Raw genomic sequence first — 17,658 nt, 5'->3', positions numbered from 1 at the left:
TGGACATTCTGTATTTGAATTGACAAATGGCTGCATTAAGAGAAGGAGGGAAATCCATTAATTATAGCTGCTCTCAACCATAGGAAATATAATCACATAAATATGGATTTTGTTAAAACAAAAATCTCTATTTTATGGTAGTGTTACTTATGTGTGTATCTACACTTCTTTGCCATTAACAGAAGGACTGCTCTTACCTACTGTCTTTTAACCGATACAAAAATAATGATTTCTGCTGTATTATAGGTTTCAGGCTCTACAAATTGCAGAATAGTTTTTAGTTATTATTCCAGAAAAGTGGAAAAAAATAGGCAAACTCTATAGTTGAGACTTTCTGCTCAATTCTTCATTTTATCTCTATTTACATCTGCATTCTCATTTTATTTAAGTCAAATTTATTTACTTTTGCTTTGATGCTATGTAGGCTTTTTATCATCACTGAATTTCTCCTTTTTAGAAAAAAAATTTTCTCATGATCTGTCTTAATAAAGGTAACCACCCAGTGACCGAGGCATAAAGGTTGTGGGTGAATGCCATAGATTGTCTCTCTACAGTTAGAATCTGTTCTCCTTATTGTTGTCATATGACAGGAGGCTTTTTGCCATGTGATTTTGTGGAACTTGGTAGAGAGACGAGAAACACTGAATTGCCTTCATTGCTTTTATACCTTCAGTTTCTTGCCTTTTCTACTATGCTTTCTTTGTATTTTATGACCACATGAAGAACATCAGAATCACTCTTATATGATGTCAAGTCTGGGTCAGAGCTGAGATTTATAAGGAGTATTTTGAAGCTAGTGGTTTATTTATTTATTTATTTTTCCTCTTTTGGGCACTTTGCTGCCTTCCAAGGCTGTATTCCAGGTGCCAGTGGTCCTTCCATGGTTATGTCAATATACTTTTTAATATAAGGCAAATTCAGTATTTTTAAAAATGAAGTCTTCTGGTTCTTCAGGGATATTACAGAGAATGTAGAGCTGTGGCCCAAAGTACTTTCTTTGTTTCTGTCACTATCTGTGAAGTTTCTGTGAATGTCTATAACTTCTTGTGTTGTGAACATCTGGTCGAAGTTATTTTTCTCCATTGTTTGATGGCTTCGTATGGTATCTCAGATCAAGATACATAGATGTTTATTAAGATGATAAAAATGATCATATTAAATAAAGGAGACCTGAAACACAAATCATGAAGACTCTGAATCAATGATATAGTTAGTATTTGGTGATAAGCATCTTTCACATGTTTATATGAAAATTTTAATTTAAAATAATGAACTCATTAGGTAAAGTCATGATGAATTGAGGCAGTTTATGCTTCAGATTAAGAACATGGTCTTTGGAGTTTGCAGTTCTAGATTCCATTTCTACTAACTGCTAGCTGAGTGATTTTGGGTATATAACTTAACCTGCCTGGCCTTTTTAGTTTACCTGTCCTTGAAATGGGAATTGACAATACCTGTTTTATAGGATTGTTGTTAGATTAAGTAAGATTATTCATCTAAAAGTCTTCACACATTATCTTGGATAGAATAAAAACTCACTAGAGATAGCTGTTGGTTGTAGTTGGTGTTGATAGAAATGGTATCTTTGTTCTCTCTGGATGTCTTTCTTTGCCTTCCTCAATTCCAAGTGCTTTATGACTGAGATACTACCAGATGGCATGGCTAAAGATGCTTTGTTGTTAACAAACAACAGTGAAGATAAAACATTGTGCTAGATCATACCTCTTCTGTTCTTAGTGGTCATCTGGATAAATATGGCACTATCCTAATATGTGTGCATTTTCAAAGCTATAGAAATCTATAGCTATAGAAAGCTATAGAAATTTTACTTAGCAGTTCTAACTTACTGATGCAAATTGAAATTTCTTTTAGACTTACTTGTTTTGAGTATTTTCGTTCCCTTAGTAATTTTATAGGGAGTGAAATTTTTCTTGGTTTTCACTGCATTAAAAAATGCTTTGCCCTGGAAGTCCTTTATGATAGTTGCCTTAAGACTCGGAAACTTTTACTTAAAAATATAAGACTCTCAACCTTAAAACTTCTAAAATATCAGAACAACATTTGATTTTCTGAAGGATTATCATTGGAATCACTGTTCATGATTTCAGTAAACCTTTAATTTTTTTACTTCATGTTCTTTGAGGTTTATAATATGTATTCATATAATATTAATTAGGTGATTTTCAAATTGGAAAGCAATGAGAGAGAAAGATGAAGGAGGAAGGGAGGAGAGAAGAGGAAGGCAGAAAAAGAAGGAAGGGAAAGAACAGAGGAAGGAGGGACAGACTACTTTAGTTTGTCATCGAGAATAGAAATTAACTGTTATCCAGTAAACCAGAGCTAACGGAGTTAACATGAATGATTCTCACACATACAGTGTTGTGTGAAAACAACATATTTCTGAATACTTCACACATCTCATACCCTAGCCAAGGAAAGAATCAAGATGACTCCTAGTCCGTCTGCAGATCAAGAGTCTGCCCAGTTTTTTTTTTTCAAACCTTCACATAGCAGTCTTTAAAAAATGTAATTATGGAAATGTTCAAGCATACACAGAAAGACACTGGCCAGTATAATAAATCTACATATTACCCAATTTCAACTGTTAACAACATTGTCCCTCTCTTGTCTTTTCTGTTCCTTTAAACTCTTTTAAGATCTTATTTTTAAGAATATTTATTTATTTATTTGAGAGAGAGAGAGAGAATGAGAGATAGAGAGAGAGTACAGGTGGGGGGTGGAGAAGGGAAAAAGAAGAAGGAAAAACAGACTTCAGACTTCCCATAGAGCAGGGAGCCTGACACAGAGCTTGATCACAGGACCCTGGGATCATGACCTGAGCTGAAGGCAGACACTTAACCAACTGAGCCACCAGGTGCCCCTAAAGATTGTATTTTGAAGTAATCTCTACACTAATTGGGGGCTAAACATACAACCCCAAGATCAAGAGTCACATGCTCTACTGACTGAGCCAGCTTGGTGCCTCCAAAATCTTTTTTTTTTTTTTTTCTTTAAGTGAATGGCAGATAAAGTATGAGACCCACTGTTTTATCTTTACACCTACAAATACTTTAGTATGTATCTAATGATAAGAACTAAAAAAAAAAAAAAAAAAGAAGTAACTACTATGCCATTATATACTATGTAGTTTACTCCATGGCAATGATTTCTAGAGGTAACTCTTTCTGATAGTTTTACACTATGGAGAAGTAGAGGGGAGAGCAAGCCTTTGAAACTGTTCTCTTGCATTTGGAAAGAGAGAAAACCCTATGGTAGTTGTGGGCTAGTATTCTCTGTCTCATTCTTCCCCTATCTTCTTGGTTCTGTGAATTTTCTGATTTATTTAGAGGTAAAAATTTGAACTTGTAGTTTCTCTGTTGTGTGGAGCACTTTGTTGGTCCCATAATGATTGTTTGGAAAGATTTTTATTATATTCTTAAGTATAGGTTGCATATGTTGATGTCTTCCATGTCTAAAAGCTTTTAACTCTCCATGCCAAGAGAACTTTACCTCTTTTGCTTAGGCAAGAGAAAATATGTTACTTAATTCATCCTACTGTATAATGATCTGGACTTATCTAATATGTAACTAGATACTAAATAAATGAAGTGGGGAAGAAGCTGCATTAATTCTTTACAAAAAAAATGGTATTTGTTAGTTTCACATTTATAAACAACTGCCTCCCCTTTATTTTTGTTTGTTGTACTTCATTGTGGAGGCTGCCATTATAGATGGGACCAAGAACAGTAAGTTTATAATAATTGTCCTAGTGCCCCTTGTACAAATTGGTACATTGGTAACTGAGCACAGTTTAATGACTAAAAACAGTGATTTTTTTTTTTTTTTTACCTTCAAGACATCAATTCAAAAAAGTTCCTGCATATCCTCTACTCATCTTAGTCTCTTTGTAAAGGGTGTTATATTTTATAGTGTTCCTTGAATTTAGAATGGAGAATTGATTATTCTTGAAAGAGATGCATCTAACATAGAGGGTTGTCTGTAAGAATACATCTGCCACTATTTAAGGATTACAGCTCCTAATTCTACATAGGATTAGCACTAGGAGACCAGGCTTCCTGCAAAAATAGTCATTTTCATCAACGGAAACACATACTACCATATATATATGTTCACATACTTGAGCAGTTGCTAAATGCTGGTCCTGTATTTGCTATGTGTGTGTAAATAGAGATAATGATAAATGGCTCTGTGTGGAATAGTAGGAGAATGAGTGTATATAAGCAATTCCATGCACCCCCCACCCTTTAAAGAAAGCATCACTGAATCTAAGAAAATAAGGAGGAAAATGCATGACTCATTATGCAGTAAGCTCAACTTTTATTTCTTACATTGTTTCCTATGATTCATTGATATCCATCTGATTTCTTTGTTTTCCTTTCTTGACTTCTTGGATTGACTACACTAACCATATCAATTAGATTGTGCTTATTCCACAACTTTTTATGGATACAAATTTTAAATAGGTACATGGTAAATGTAATTTTAAAGGTGTCAAGGTATTAAATAGGCACTGTGTTCATCATTCCAGGTAAATTGGCTCTACCTTGACCTTAATTGTAAATGTTTTGAAGGGATTGTTGCAGTCTTTTTAGTTCTCAGAAGTATATTGGAACAGTGTGAAGTAGAATCTACCCAGACATGTTAAGTCTAAATAACAACAAAACCATTCTACAACCTGTAGGAAGACAAAGTCGTTAGCTATAAACACAAGCAAGGTATTATAGAGTTATAATATGATCTTTTAAAATAGTAAGGGTGGACTTTCTAAACTGTCATGCTGTTGTTTTAATGTATATATAATGTGGTTGTACTAAGAATCGAGTTGCCATAATACACATTAAATAGGCACTGTGTGCATCATTCCAGGTACATAAACTTTACCGTGACCTTAACTGCAAATGTTTTGAAGGGATTGTTGCAGTCTTTTTAGTTCTTGGAAGTATATTGGAATAGTGTGAAGTTTTTAGCGGAATAGCTGATCTTGCTGGTAGCATGAAGCCAGCATGTTTTATTCTTTCTCTTCATTCTACAGAATTTACGGTGATGTTGAGCAAAACTAAATTGTGAACCCTTCCAGATTATCTCCAGGTATAACTTGTCCAGATGCTATATGTCAAATGACCATTATGGCAACTGGAATAACAAATGAAAACTCCTTAGTTTATGTCTTCTGTGGGAATATGATATGATACCAAAGGGGGAGGGAAAAGGAGACAGAGCAGGGTGGGGAAGAGATGCACCCAGGGTTGTCAGTTACTCAGCGAAATCTATTATCTCATAGGCAATGAGGATATGTCAGTTTTCTAATTATATATTGCCTGTGACTGTTCTTCTGGGAATGTGGAATAAAAGGAAAGTGAAACCAGAGATGTACAATGACTGACTGTTAGAAAACTTTAATAATTAATTAGAGAACATCTATGGTACCACGGGGTCAGGGTGCAAGGAAAATCATTGATCTGTTTAGTATATAACGTAGGTAACGCTTGTTCCCTCTTATGTATTGTAACACTTCAGCTGTTGTTGCTCTGGTACAAAAGTTGGCTCCTAATAAACAGAATAGCCAGTAATATACACTGCTGCTGCTTAACTGCTCTGTGTATGAAATTCAGTGAATCACTTTACAGTTAATGGAAACATTTATAAATCAGAGAAAAACTTCCTTCTAGACTTCAGTAGAAACAGAGTTGCTTCCTTAATAAGAATGCTTACCATTTCTCAATGTATTTAGGTGTGTTATTTTTGACCTGAGAGCCTTCTCCCTTGTTAAAGAAAATTATTGTTTAAAAGGCCAAGGTTTAATTTTTGCTAGTTTGATAGTAGGAAAGCCTGACTTGTTTTAATTTGCAAGTTTCTGATTACTGCCATTTACATGTTCTTGTTGGCTGTTGCATTGCCTCTTTTGTGAATTGCTTGTTCATTGGGAAATGCCATAGACCACTTTGCTTTGGGATTATTTGTCTTTTGAGCCTTACTTTTTAAAAGGCACATTTTGGTTTCTGTGCTGGGAAACTGCATTCCCAAGCAGCATTTCTTCCTCAGGTCCTGAGTGCTTTCTGATCAGAAACAGTTTGGTAAAGAGCCATCACTTATTGTATGGCTGTGATATAAATGCTGTTTTTAATAAGTACCAAAAATGTACTGAAATTTGTCCTTGGATGAGAGTTTATCATTGTTGGCCTTCGGGTGAACTTTGAGCCTGAACTGTTTCATTCAAGGCAATGTGATGTCATTTAACTCACAAATTTTTCTTTTGCTGGAAAAAGGAATGTTGTTCCCCTAAGTAACTGAAAGGACTGAATAATGCCAGCACAACATTATTCACCTCTCCGGTCTCCACTAAAGACTTCAGTATGGCGAAGGTTTTATTGTTTGCGGAGGATTGGTGGGGTTACAGTAGGGAGTAGGAAACAAGCTGCTTTTGGTCTTGAATCTCTCGAAGAATTCTTTGTTCCACTGCCCACACAGCTGCCAGTTTGACCAGCTTGTACTCAGTTCTCCAAATAAAAACCTTTGGATCCACCTTCATTTCTTCATATTAAAAGACCCCCTAAGTCTCTTTCTAGATTTATATGTTGAGCTTATGAACATATTGTAGGTTTTTCAACAGGAGATAAAGCAGAGAGGTATATCTCACATAAAAAACTAGATAGCAGTTGGACTAGGGTTTTGCCCCTTATTTGAGAAGTGGATTTCCCTGATTCCAATAGTGAGGTTCATTTCAAGGAGAATAGCTATTTTATATCCCCGGAAGTTGGGAGTGTGGAGTTCACTGACAACAGAACCTGTGGTTGATTAGCTATGTCTCCTGAAGCTTCCAGAGCCCCATGTAAGAGAATTTATTACTGGGAGTTCAAGAAATGTAGGGAAGAAGAGAACAGAACCAAATGGATTTTTCCTTCATTGGCTTCACAAATAAGCACTGCTCATTGTTAATATTATGCTTTGTGTGTTAGTTCATATATAAAGGATGCTTATAACCTGTGCATGGTTTATCTCTTTATTTTGATATGCATTGTCAAATCTTTTTTCCTTTCATTGCTTTAAAAGCAAATGGTGCTGGGAGCAAATAATTATTCCATTTATTCTTTCATCTTAACAGAATATCTAGACTCTGTGCACTGTGTTGTAAATGCCACAGTTAGGAGATCTGGCTTTTTTCTGAATATCTAAACCATGACTAATACAATAAGAAAAATAATTACCTGCCCTAATATCCTCAATATATTCATTGTAAAAACTTATCCTCTAACTGGAAGACTAGATACTTTGCAGATGAACCTAGGTTACTGAGATCTAGTTATTACTTTCTGGGTATTTTAGAAAGAATTTGGTTCCTTATAATTTAGGATATACTGTTATTGTTTTGGGGAAACATCCTGAAATGTCAAGAGGTTTAAATTTCTCTAGGACTAGTAATAACTCAATTTTGGAAACTTGATTTAATCTTACATATCCTAACCTACAATAAAATAATGGTCTGTATTCATTCTGGTTAATAGCATGAATATAGACCATTATTTACTTAAGAAGAACACCTAAGTGTCTTTAGAGGTCTGTTAATATAATGTTTATAACTCTTGGAGCACCTGGGCGGCTCAGTGCGTTAAATGTCTGACCCACAGAGTCCTGGGATCAAGCCCCACATTGGGGTTCTGCTTAGCAGGGGGTTGGCTTCTCCCTCTTTACCTCCCCCCTGCTTGTGTGTGCTCTCTCTCTTTCTCAAATAAATCTTAAAAAATAATTGAAAGAAGGACTTTATTTATTTTACTTTATTTATTTGAGAGAGAGAGAGAGAGAGCATAAGCAGGGGGAGTGGCAGACAGAGAGAGAAGCAGGCACCCCATTGAATGGGGAACACAATGCAGGGGTTGATCCCAGGACCTTGGGATCATGATCCAAGCTAAAGGCAGATGCTTAACTGACTGAGCCACCCAAATGCCCCACATAAATAAAATCTTTTAAAAAATACAATGTTTATAACTCTTTAATTTAGGAGTTATTATTTGAGTAGCTTAATACTTTGTAGCTGTAGTGTAACAGCATCTAAATTAATACTTTTAACTTTTTCTAACTCAGAAATACTATATTTTTGAGGCGCCTGGGTGGCTCAGTGGTTAAAGCCTCTGCCTTCGGCTCAGGTCATGATCCCAGGGTCCTGGGATCGAGCCTCACATTGGGCTCTTTGCTCAGCAGGGAGCCTGCTTCCTCCTCCTCCCTTTTTCTGCCTGCCTCTCTGCCTACTTGTGGTCTGTCTGTCAAATAAATAAAAATCTTAAATAAAATAAAATAAATTAAAAAAAAATACTATATTTTTATGGGTAATTTGTAAAAATTCTATACTGATTGATCCTTACATTACAGTGCAGATGACATCTAAAAAGTCAAAACCAGAGAACTTGTGCAAACTATTTACATATTTGAAAAGTCATATTATGGGTTGACATTTTCCACTTTATAATATTAAGAATTTTGTTGTGGGATTCAGACTTAGGGTCGTTATCAAAGGTGCGTTTATCTGCCTGTTCATAATTTTACTTATGTTGTTCTACTGACTTGGACGTTTTGGGGTTCAGATTAACAGGACTAATTTGCAAAGGTTGGCAGTGAAACAGATTTGTTTTTGTTTGCTTTGCACATAAACACATATTAAAATATATAAATATATACATAGAAACACATATGTACACATAGACACACTCATCTATCACTGTAAGACAGCAAAATACACTTTGTGATTTTTTTTTAGCATTTATTTACTCACTAGAAGCATGATCTGCTTTCCTGAGAACACAATATAAACAAAGTCTGGCTCACAGTTACCTCATAATGATCTGCTCATCCTGCCCTTGCTTGTTGATCTATACTTACCACATGCCTGTGTGTAGAGGCAGTACTTTTGAAGTTGTATTCTCTATAGGAAATTGGCAGTGTAACCTTTCTAGTTAGGTTTGTTTTAAATTACTGTTCCTAAGGTAGGGAAGGAACATGGCAGAGATTTTTATTACAAAATTCCACATTCTTTTCCTGTCCCAAGTTTATTAATGATCTAAGAATAGTTGGTAAATGTAAAAGATACTAAACATTTTTCTTTATATAGAAGTTGTCTATGTTGGTCCATTAAACTCAGATTTGTGAGATGTGGAAGTTGATTTTTTTTTTATAAACAAACTCTCTTACATAATTCTCTTTCGTGCCTTCTTTCTAGCAAATGTGGAAAAATGAATCTCAATCAGTTACACGCCCCTCCAAAATTGCTTCTAAATTCTGTAGAACTTACAGAGTGCAAAGATAAGAGATGGGAGAGTTGGAGATGTTTTATCCTTATTGTTACCACTGGGGATGTCCCAGTTCCCTACCTGATCACTGGTTATAGGTTCTGATAGGTCTCTGTAGTATCCATCCTTGTTTCTACTTCAGAGCCTTTCCAATGCCTGTCAGTTCTCTGAATCTTATCCCCGTTCCTCTTGTACACATATGAAGGACTATTCTCAGCTGATCCACAGGGAACTTGGAGAGATTATCACAGACTTGACTGTGTAGACACCCTGTGTGCACACTTCTTCTTCTCTTGAACCTTGGGATTTCTTGCTACTTCCTTGAACTCTACCCGAGAATGAAGATAGATAGTATTTTTTACAGATGTTTTATCCCTAAAACTTTTTACCCTTCCTTAAGGACTCTTGTTTTACCCCTTTCTGCTGATGGCACTCTTGCTCTACTCTCAATCTTTCCTAATAATTGGCTGGATAGAAAGTATGGAAGCCTTGCTCTTAATTATCATACTTTCAGGTTCTTTTTTTTTTTTTTTTTTTACGCCAGGGTTAGAGTTTTTAATTATTTTTTCATCCTGACTTGGCATGTCATTGCTTCCTTAAAGTAGTGAATGTGGAATGTTCTTCCCACCTGGATTGGGGAAAATTTTTAAACGCAAAAATGAGGGAGAGGGAAGGATATTTATTTGATGTTAAAAATGTTACCCCATCAGACTTTTATTTTTTTTATTATGAATCTTCTGGATGCTTCAAAGCTATTGGAAAATTATTTTTTAGTGAGCATAAGGTATGGAACTCTTAAAATCTCTATTTAGGAATTTAGGATTCGGATTTAATGTTTCATAGATATGTATTTCGTATTTTTTCACTTTCTTTGGAAAGTAGGGAGATAGTTGGGAGGAGGGGTATTCTTTTTCTTCTTCTCTTTTGAACCTTTTACTATGGGAAATGCCAGACATACACAAAATTAGAAAACAATAGTGTAAATGACTCTCCATGTACCTATCATCCAGCTTTAACAATGATCAACTCATGATTTAATCTTGTTTCAACTACAATCCTACTCCTTACCCCTTCCCCGACACTGTATTCTTATTAAGTTTATCCCATTTTGATAAGGAATAAATAAATGTCCAACCATTCTGGTGTCCTTGCATAGTCCAAAATCCAAAATTCCATTCTTAATACTTACAGAGTGCTTATTCTGTGACAGGTACTAGCCTGGGCTCAGCATATATAGAATGCAGTGTGAACTCCTGAAAACATTCTCATTAAGTACTAGTTAGTTATACAAGGATGCAGTTTCTCACTTCTCTTTACAACATTCTGATATCTTTCTTTCACAATACCCTAGCTTTATTGGGGTGGGGGAGCCCTAAGTCATCTGCTGGTCCTCTCTCCCCACCCCCTTTGTTTTACTGACTCATCTTCTATTTTCAGCCTGCCTTACCACACCCAACCGTGTTACCTCCTTATAATTATCAAAACATTTTCCTTATGCCCCACTTTAAAAACTTTGTACTTGATATTCTCTTTCTGACACTTTCCCCTCACATATCTTCATGGCCCATACCCTCACCTCTTTAAAATCTTCTCTGCCTGGGTGGCTCAGTGGGTTAAAGCCTCTGCCTTCAGCTCAGGTCATAATCTGCTTCCCCCATCTCTCTCTGCCTGCCTCTCTGCCTACTTGTGATCTCTCTGCCAAATAAATAAATAAAATCTTAAAAAAAAAATAAAAGATTTACTTATTTGGGAGGGGTGAGGGGAGAGAAGGAATTTCAAGCAGATTCCCACTCAGTGTGGAGCCCAGTGGAGAGCTCAATCTCACAACCCTGAGATCATGACCTGAGCTGAAATCAAGAATCAGTAGCTTCAACCAACTGAGTCACCCAGGCACCCCTGTATTAAGTTTTTAATACAGAAAAAGTGGATCCTTCAAACCCTCTATAAATAAGAGTCAAGAAGGTGACTAAGGACAAATATCTAAAGGTTAGGACATACTTTGTAAAGGAGTTGAGGGCAGAGAAGATTTTATTTTATTTATTTATTTTTAAAAAAGATTTTATTTATTTATTTGACAGACAAAGATCACAAGTAGGCAGAGAGGCAGGCAGAGAGAGAAGAGGAGGCAGGCTCCCTGGCTGAGCAGAGAGCCTGATGCGGGGCTTGATCCCAGGACCCTGAGATCATGGCCTGAGCAGAAGGCAGAGGCTTAACCCACTGAGCCACCCAGGTGCCCCTAAGTAAATCTTTTTTAAAAAGAATTTAATATTAAATTTATTTACTGAAAAGATAAATGGTTTAGGAACAACTCAGCCTTTTGCAAGCATAAATTTACTTAACAGTTTTATAATATACACCAAATTATTCCCAAGAGGATGCTCAGATATTAATTAGATAATTATTATGATGCTCTTTTCTTCATGGTAATCATTGAGAATTGTAAGAAATTAGATGTTATTCTGTGGTGATCACTGGTGTTTTTTGCCAAATGGCAGCATGCCACTTAGAAGTAGAACTATGATTTTGAAAAAAATAGTAGCTAATTGTTTTCACTACTGCAAATATGACACTTTAATACTATTTATCCCTTTCTGGATGGTAACTGATAGCTTAGGTACCACTTCTCCTCCACCAGCAAGTAAGTTAGGGGTGTTTTGAGCACGCATCCTTTAAAATCTGGCCCTAGGTTCTTCTCTATCTCACTAAGATTTCATTCTTTAGAATACTTTGTCTGATAAGAGTGCAGTGAGATTAGTATTCTCAGTAACTGCCTGTGAAGGTATAACTCCTAATCAGCATTAAGAGAGTTAAATAGGTGGGGCGCCTGGATGGTACAGTGGGTTAAAGCCTCTGCCTTCAGCTCAGGTCATGATCTCCAGGTCCTGGGATCAAGCCCCACATCCCCTCTTCGGCAGGGAGCCTGCTTCCTCCTCTCTCTCTGCCTGCCTCTCTGCCTACTTGATCTGTCTCTGCCAAAGAAATAAATAAAATATTAAAAAAAAAAAGAGAGAGAGAGAGAGAGTTAAATAGGGGGAACTTGGGTGGCTCAGTGGCTTAAGCCTCTGCCTTCAGCTCAGGTCATGATCTCAGGGTCCTGGGGGTGACCCCCGCATCAGGCTCTCTGCTCAGCGGGGAGCCTGCTTCTCCCCCTCTATCTCTGCCTGTCTTTCTGCCTACTTGTGATCTCTGTCTGTCAAATAAATAAGTAAAGTCTTTAAAAAAAAAAAGAGTTAAATATGTTCATATCCTTTTCTTTCATTTTTAGGAATGTAGCCTAACAAATTAGCACATATAGATGCATACACACAAACCTCTGGGTGATGGAAATTATGAGATAATTGTCGGTTTCTCATTCTAATCTATTTCTTCTTTTTTTAGTACTCACATACTTTTCTTCCTCTTTTTCCCCCTTTTTTTCCCACTTCCCCCAGTACTTCACTGCTTTATTTCTTTTAGTATTAAAATCATAGATGGAGGCAGAGAGTATATGAGAAATCAGTGTGTCTGTCCTCTGCTCAGTTTTGCTGTTAACTGAAAAGTATTCCAAAAAATTGGGACGCCTGGGTGGCTCAGTCTGTTAAGCATCTGCCTTTGGCTCAGATCATAATCTCAGGATCCTGGGATCAAGCTCCATGTCAGGCTCTCTGCTTAGTGGGGAGTCTGCTTCTTTGTACTCTCTCCCTCAGCATTCTCTCTTTCGTTCCCTCTCAAATAAATGAAATCTTTAAAGAAATCCAAAAAATAAAGTCTATTTTATAATATAAATAAGCGAATAAATACCATGGGACTTTAAAAAGAAAGGCTAAGTTTTTATTGGGGTAATATTTGTTTTATAGTAGGAATTCAATAAACGTTAAATAATTTTATTACTTTGACTAAGCAAAGGTTCTTCTTTGTATGAGGAAATAGGCTCTTTGTTGTTTTTTTTGGTGGGGGGGTTGTTTTGTTTTGTTGGTATTTTGTAACTGTATTCTACCACCTAAGAATTGAGGAAACTACTGAAGTATCCAAGAAAATGAAATATTTCTTTGGATGAATGAAATGTTTCAGGAAGTTTTTTTAAGTTAAAAATGCATATTTATGCCTTTTAATTTATATGAAACTACTAAATAGGCTCTTAAAGAATATTGATGTTTGTTTTATAAATTCCTTCCCAAATTTATAGGAACTGCATCAAATTCATTTCTTTGTTAATTGGAGATGACTGAAATGTCCTGAATCCTGAGCACATGTAATAGAATTGTCACTGCTCCTTAATGTACTCACACTGCTAAGGTGCAGCTGGTGGTTATTTCGTTTACACTGATACCTGTCATGACAAAATTCCTGTAGATACTTTTGAAAGTGTACTCTTCATTGGAAATCTTTCTTATTCCTAAGAAATTCAGTCTTTCTTATTCATCAATTATTTGAATTGGCTTTGTGCATTAAATGTCCTATTTTATCTTAAAAATTAACACAGTAACTAGGATGGTTGCAGCCACATGACTTTTTCCACTGCATGAGTTAAAGGTGCTTAAATATATTTTCTTTCTCCTACAGTGGTTCCCCCTGGAAGTCCGGGGCCCATTACTCGGCATGGGTCCTATGACAGTTTAGCTTCTGACCATAGTGGACAGGAAGATGAAGAATGGCTTTCTCAGGTAAAACTCTAAAATGTTTGGCCTGTTAAAGTGAAAGAAAACAGATATCCATTGTCTGTGTTTATGCTTGAATTCTGAAAACTTAAAAATTATTTTCCTTAGAGGAGAATGGGAAGAATTGGGAACTCTTTGTGGGATCATCAAGAATTAATCAGATGTCTTCCATATTAAGAATTTCTTATAACTACTGCTGCAAGGATACATATACATATATTTTATATGTATTATATACGTGTGTGTGTGTGTACATTAGCTTTCATACAGAGGGTATAAAATATGCATAGCTTTCAGACAAGCCATTGATATCCCTTAGAACCTTGGGTTTTAGATGGACTATTTAGATTAAAATGAGAATTGGTCTTGTTGAAACCGTGAAGCCATTCAACAATGTGTTGGCTATGTTTTGTGGAGCCAACATTTTCTGAAGATTACACCCATACTCTGATTAGAAAAGGTCAGCCTTCTAATCTGCACACGTCCTGTTTGTGCCCAGCTGGGTTCCTTCCTCGGCTCCTGGACTGCTGCCTGTACTGGACTCTAAGCCCATCCTGTGACCGCTCCAGCTGACCCTTCTTCCCCTTGCCAGGTGAAGCCGTCTTCATCTCAAGGGCTTTGAAATAAAAGATACTTGAGCAGATTTCAAAATGATGAGATTACGAATGACTTCATTACAAATGCTGTTATGTCTGCCTCAAGTCTGACATCATTTGGTGAAGTTAATGACCTGTCTCAGATTACCAATCCAAGCAGCTTGTCATCAGACAGGTGCCTCATGGAGGCCTTACAGTTTCACTGCTTTCTCAGGGAGGGTAGCCTGAAAAACTAAAAGGAATCTGGAAGCCAGAGCATCCACATTGTTTCTAGGTGACATACATTTCATTACCTGAAGTACTCGTAGGAATCCTCTTGAAGGAGGGCCAGTGCTTCGGTTCCTGGTATATGGAGGTGCCTCCTGTCTTGAGAATACCACAGTAAAGTAAAAAACATCAGCAACAACAAAAATGCTGGCAAAGAAACCACTGTCCTTCACTTCAACTTTTCAATTAGAAAAAGGGGTAATGTGTGCTGTCAGTGTGAAAGTATATACAATATGTTTGTACTGCACACAACAGGAGAGTGAATAGGAACATCTGGCCATCGCCTCAGTGAAATTGCATAGGCATCTGTTTACCTCTCGGCTCTGTGACACGGATGGTTTTGAGCTTAAAATACACAGAATGCTTTATCTGTGGCCTAATTTACATTGCAGAATACAACTACTTGAATTAGAAATTGCTGTCCTAAATCTGAGTGTTTTTCGCCCTGTGATTAGTGGGAATGAGAATATTGTTCCAAGACCGTGATGCTTCTGCCCTTTAGGACTTACCAAACACAGAGCTGCACTCTGTGAACCTTTTCAGTTATGTTTTGTTAGGAATTAATCACCGCTATCAGAGAAATGTGATTAAATATGAAAGAACTCAGGGCAAAACTATGGCACATGGGAAGTCTGTTCCATAAAGTGTATATACAGACACAGATGTAGCAGTTAAAGACTTGAAGAGGTAGTCTTTCACCAAACGTTTGCATATTTAGTCTCTTCTTCTAGTTGCTCACTTATGAAATCATATGATATGTTTATCTTCAGGTTTTACTCTGTATCTTCTACACTCTGCTTTGTCTCTAAAGTCTTTAATATTGGCACCATTCCCTGTCCCCTCCATAGAGCATGAAATTCACAAACAGTATTACTGTTTCATAGTACTTAATGCCTGTGTCAGTGTTTGTGGTAGTGGAGGAAACATTCTAATTAAATAATGGTATTTTGAAGACAAATCTAGTCTGAGAGAAAGTATATACTACTCTCTTCATTTAAAAGTTGATTTGGGGGGATTTGAGGGTAGCATAGTAAATATTCCAATATTTAATTATGGAAAGAAACTGGCTTTGGGTGTTGAAAATTATTTCAGACCTTTTCTTTTCCTTGGATAGTTCAAGAACAGCTTCTAGTTTGTCATGAGCTTGATCCTCAGTGAAGGAATTACTTTTAATCTGTGGATTGATAGGTGTAGTAAGTGGTAAGTACTGTCTAGAATGAATGAATGAAGAAGGTAGTCCCTAGGGAATTGGTCTTAGTTATATGAGAGGCAGGCAACTGGTCCTTTTACTCTTTGACTTTTGTGTTGTATTACTGTGGAACGTGTGTTTGTGTGTGTGCGTGTGCATGCTCACACCCATATAAATACACATACACACACACAAAACGAATTTTTTATTTATTTTGGTAAAAACCATTAGAGGGATGTAGAGAATGATTATATAGGCTATGATTACCATTGCCTTTGGAATGTGAATGCCTTGTACCTCTCCCACTGGGTTAAGAAGGGCATGGAGGGTGTTTGGAGGCAGGATGGGAAGATCCAGATAGGCTCTTAAAAGGAGGTCATAAGACATTTAAGTCATGATTTGTAATCTGTTCCAGGTAGAAATTGTAACGCACACTGGACCCCACAGACGTCTGTGGATGGGTCCACAGTTCCAGTTCAAAACCATCCATCCCTCAGGCCAAACCACAGTCATATCATCCAGTTCATCCGTGTTGCAGTCTCACGGTCCAAGTGATACTCCACAGCCCCTTTTGGATTTTGACACAGATGATCTTGATCTCAACAGTCTCAGGTAAGAAGAACTAAGGAGTAATTTGACTGGATTAATATATTCATTTTTAATGAGCATCCTAAGTAATATTGACATTTTCCTTTTCGACACAGTTTTGTGGTACAAAATACATCTACTGTAGCTTATGATTCATTATTATTGCTGGGGATCTTATGTGGGATCTCCTTACATTCAATAAATATTTGTGTTTCAGATTATGTTTCCCTAAATCTAATATTCAGTGTATTAAAAAAAAAATTCTCATTTTATGCTGCCTTCCTCATATTTCTAACTGCTTAAAGTCTGAGGGTACCTTCCCTTCCTGATCTTCATCTTTCAACTAACTTCATCTAAATCCTACTTATTCCTTCTTTTAGGTTTTAAAAAGTTTTTGGATGAGAAAGAATTGATATAAATTCACTTATAGTTTAATACACACACACACACAAAAACACACATTTATTCATCATATACGTGCTCTGGCCCTCACTTGTAAGAATCACGGTATAAGGTTTATGAAGTATGCTTTTTATTATTAAAGATTTTTTTTCTAAAGCAACTGAGAACTTTTTGACTTTTGTAGTCTCAGGTTTGCCTACCAGTTTAATTTGTTCTATTCAGACCTGACACATTCTGATTCAACAATAAAGGGCTCAGTCTAAGGCAACGTAATCTCTCTTATCTTGTCTTCTCTTACAAAAAGTTCTTACTTGAATATAAAATAGATCTTTTCCTTTAAAAATTATGAAAAATGTGTCCCAGTTATATATTGGAAATACATTTTTATATATCTTTTTGTCGGTATCTGTTTGTCTAACAATGCAAAAGCTGTTGTAGATGAGGCCTAATGTTTCTTCCTTAATAGTAATTTATTGAGTGCCTGCCTGGCTTAGTCAGTAGAGCACGAGACTCCTGATCTCAGGTCCTGAGTCAAAGCCCCACATTGGGTGTAGAGTTTGGTTTAAAAATAAAACTAATTGGCATAATGGAAACATGTCTCCTATAATATCTTTTTCAGTGTCTTAATTTTTTGTTTGTACTTTATTTCTTTCTTCCATACATACATTTTTGCTTTTTTT

At 36.4% G+C, this 17,658-nt stretch overlaps 1 protein-coding gene across 8 annotated transcripts in view; it reads left to right on the top strand.

Annotated features, from left to right (window-relative positions):
- Window positions 1-17,658, top strand: part of BCAS3 (BCAS3 microtubule associated cell migration factor) — a 592,158-nt gene that overhangs the window by 311,628 nt on the left and 262,872 nt on the right. For all 8 annotated transcript variants that reach the window (XM_059378918.1, XM_059378915.1, XM_059378916.1 and 5 more), the window contains 2 exons: window positions 13,842-13,942; window positions 16,404-16,600. In XM_059378918.1, the coding sequence (XP_059234901.1) occupies window positions 13,842-13,942; window positions 16,404-16,600 (298 nt within the window). The remainder of the gene's footprint in view (window positions 1-13,841; window positions 13,943-16,403; window positions 16,601-17,658) is intronic.

This window comes from Mustela nigripes, chromosome 16, assembly GCF_022355385.1.
Source record: "Mustela nigripes isolate SB6536 chromosome 16, MUSNIG.SB6536, whole genome shotgun sequence".
Classification (NCBI taxonomy): Eukaryota; Metazoa; Chordata; class Mammalia; order Carnivora; family Mustelidae; genus Mustela; species Mustela nigripes.
The sequence above is the reverse complement of the archived record's forward strand: the minus strand, read 5'-3'. Positions and strand labels throughout refer to the sequence as shown.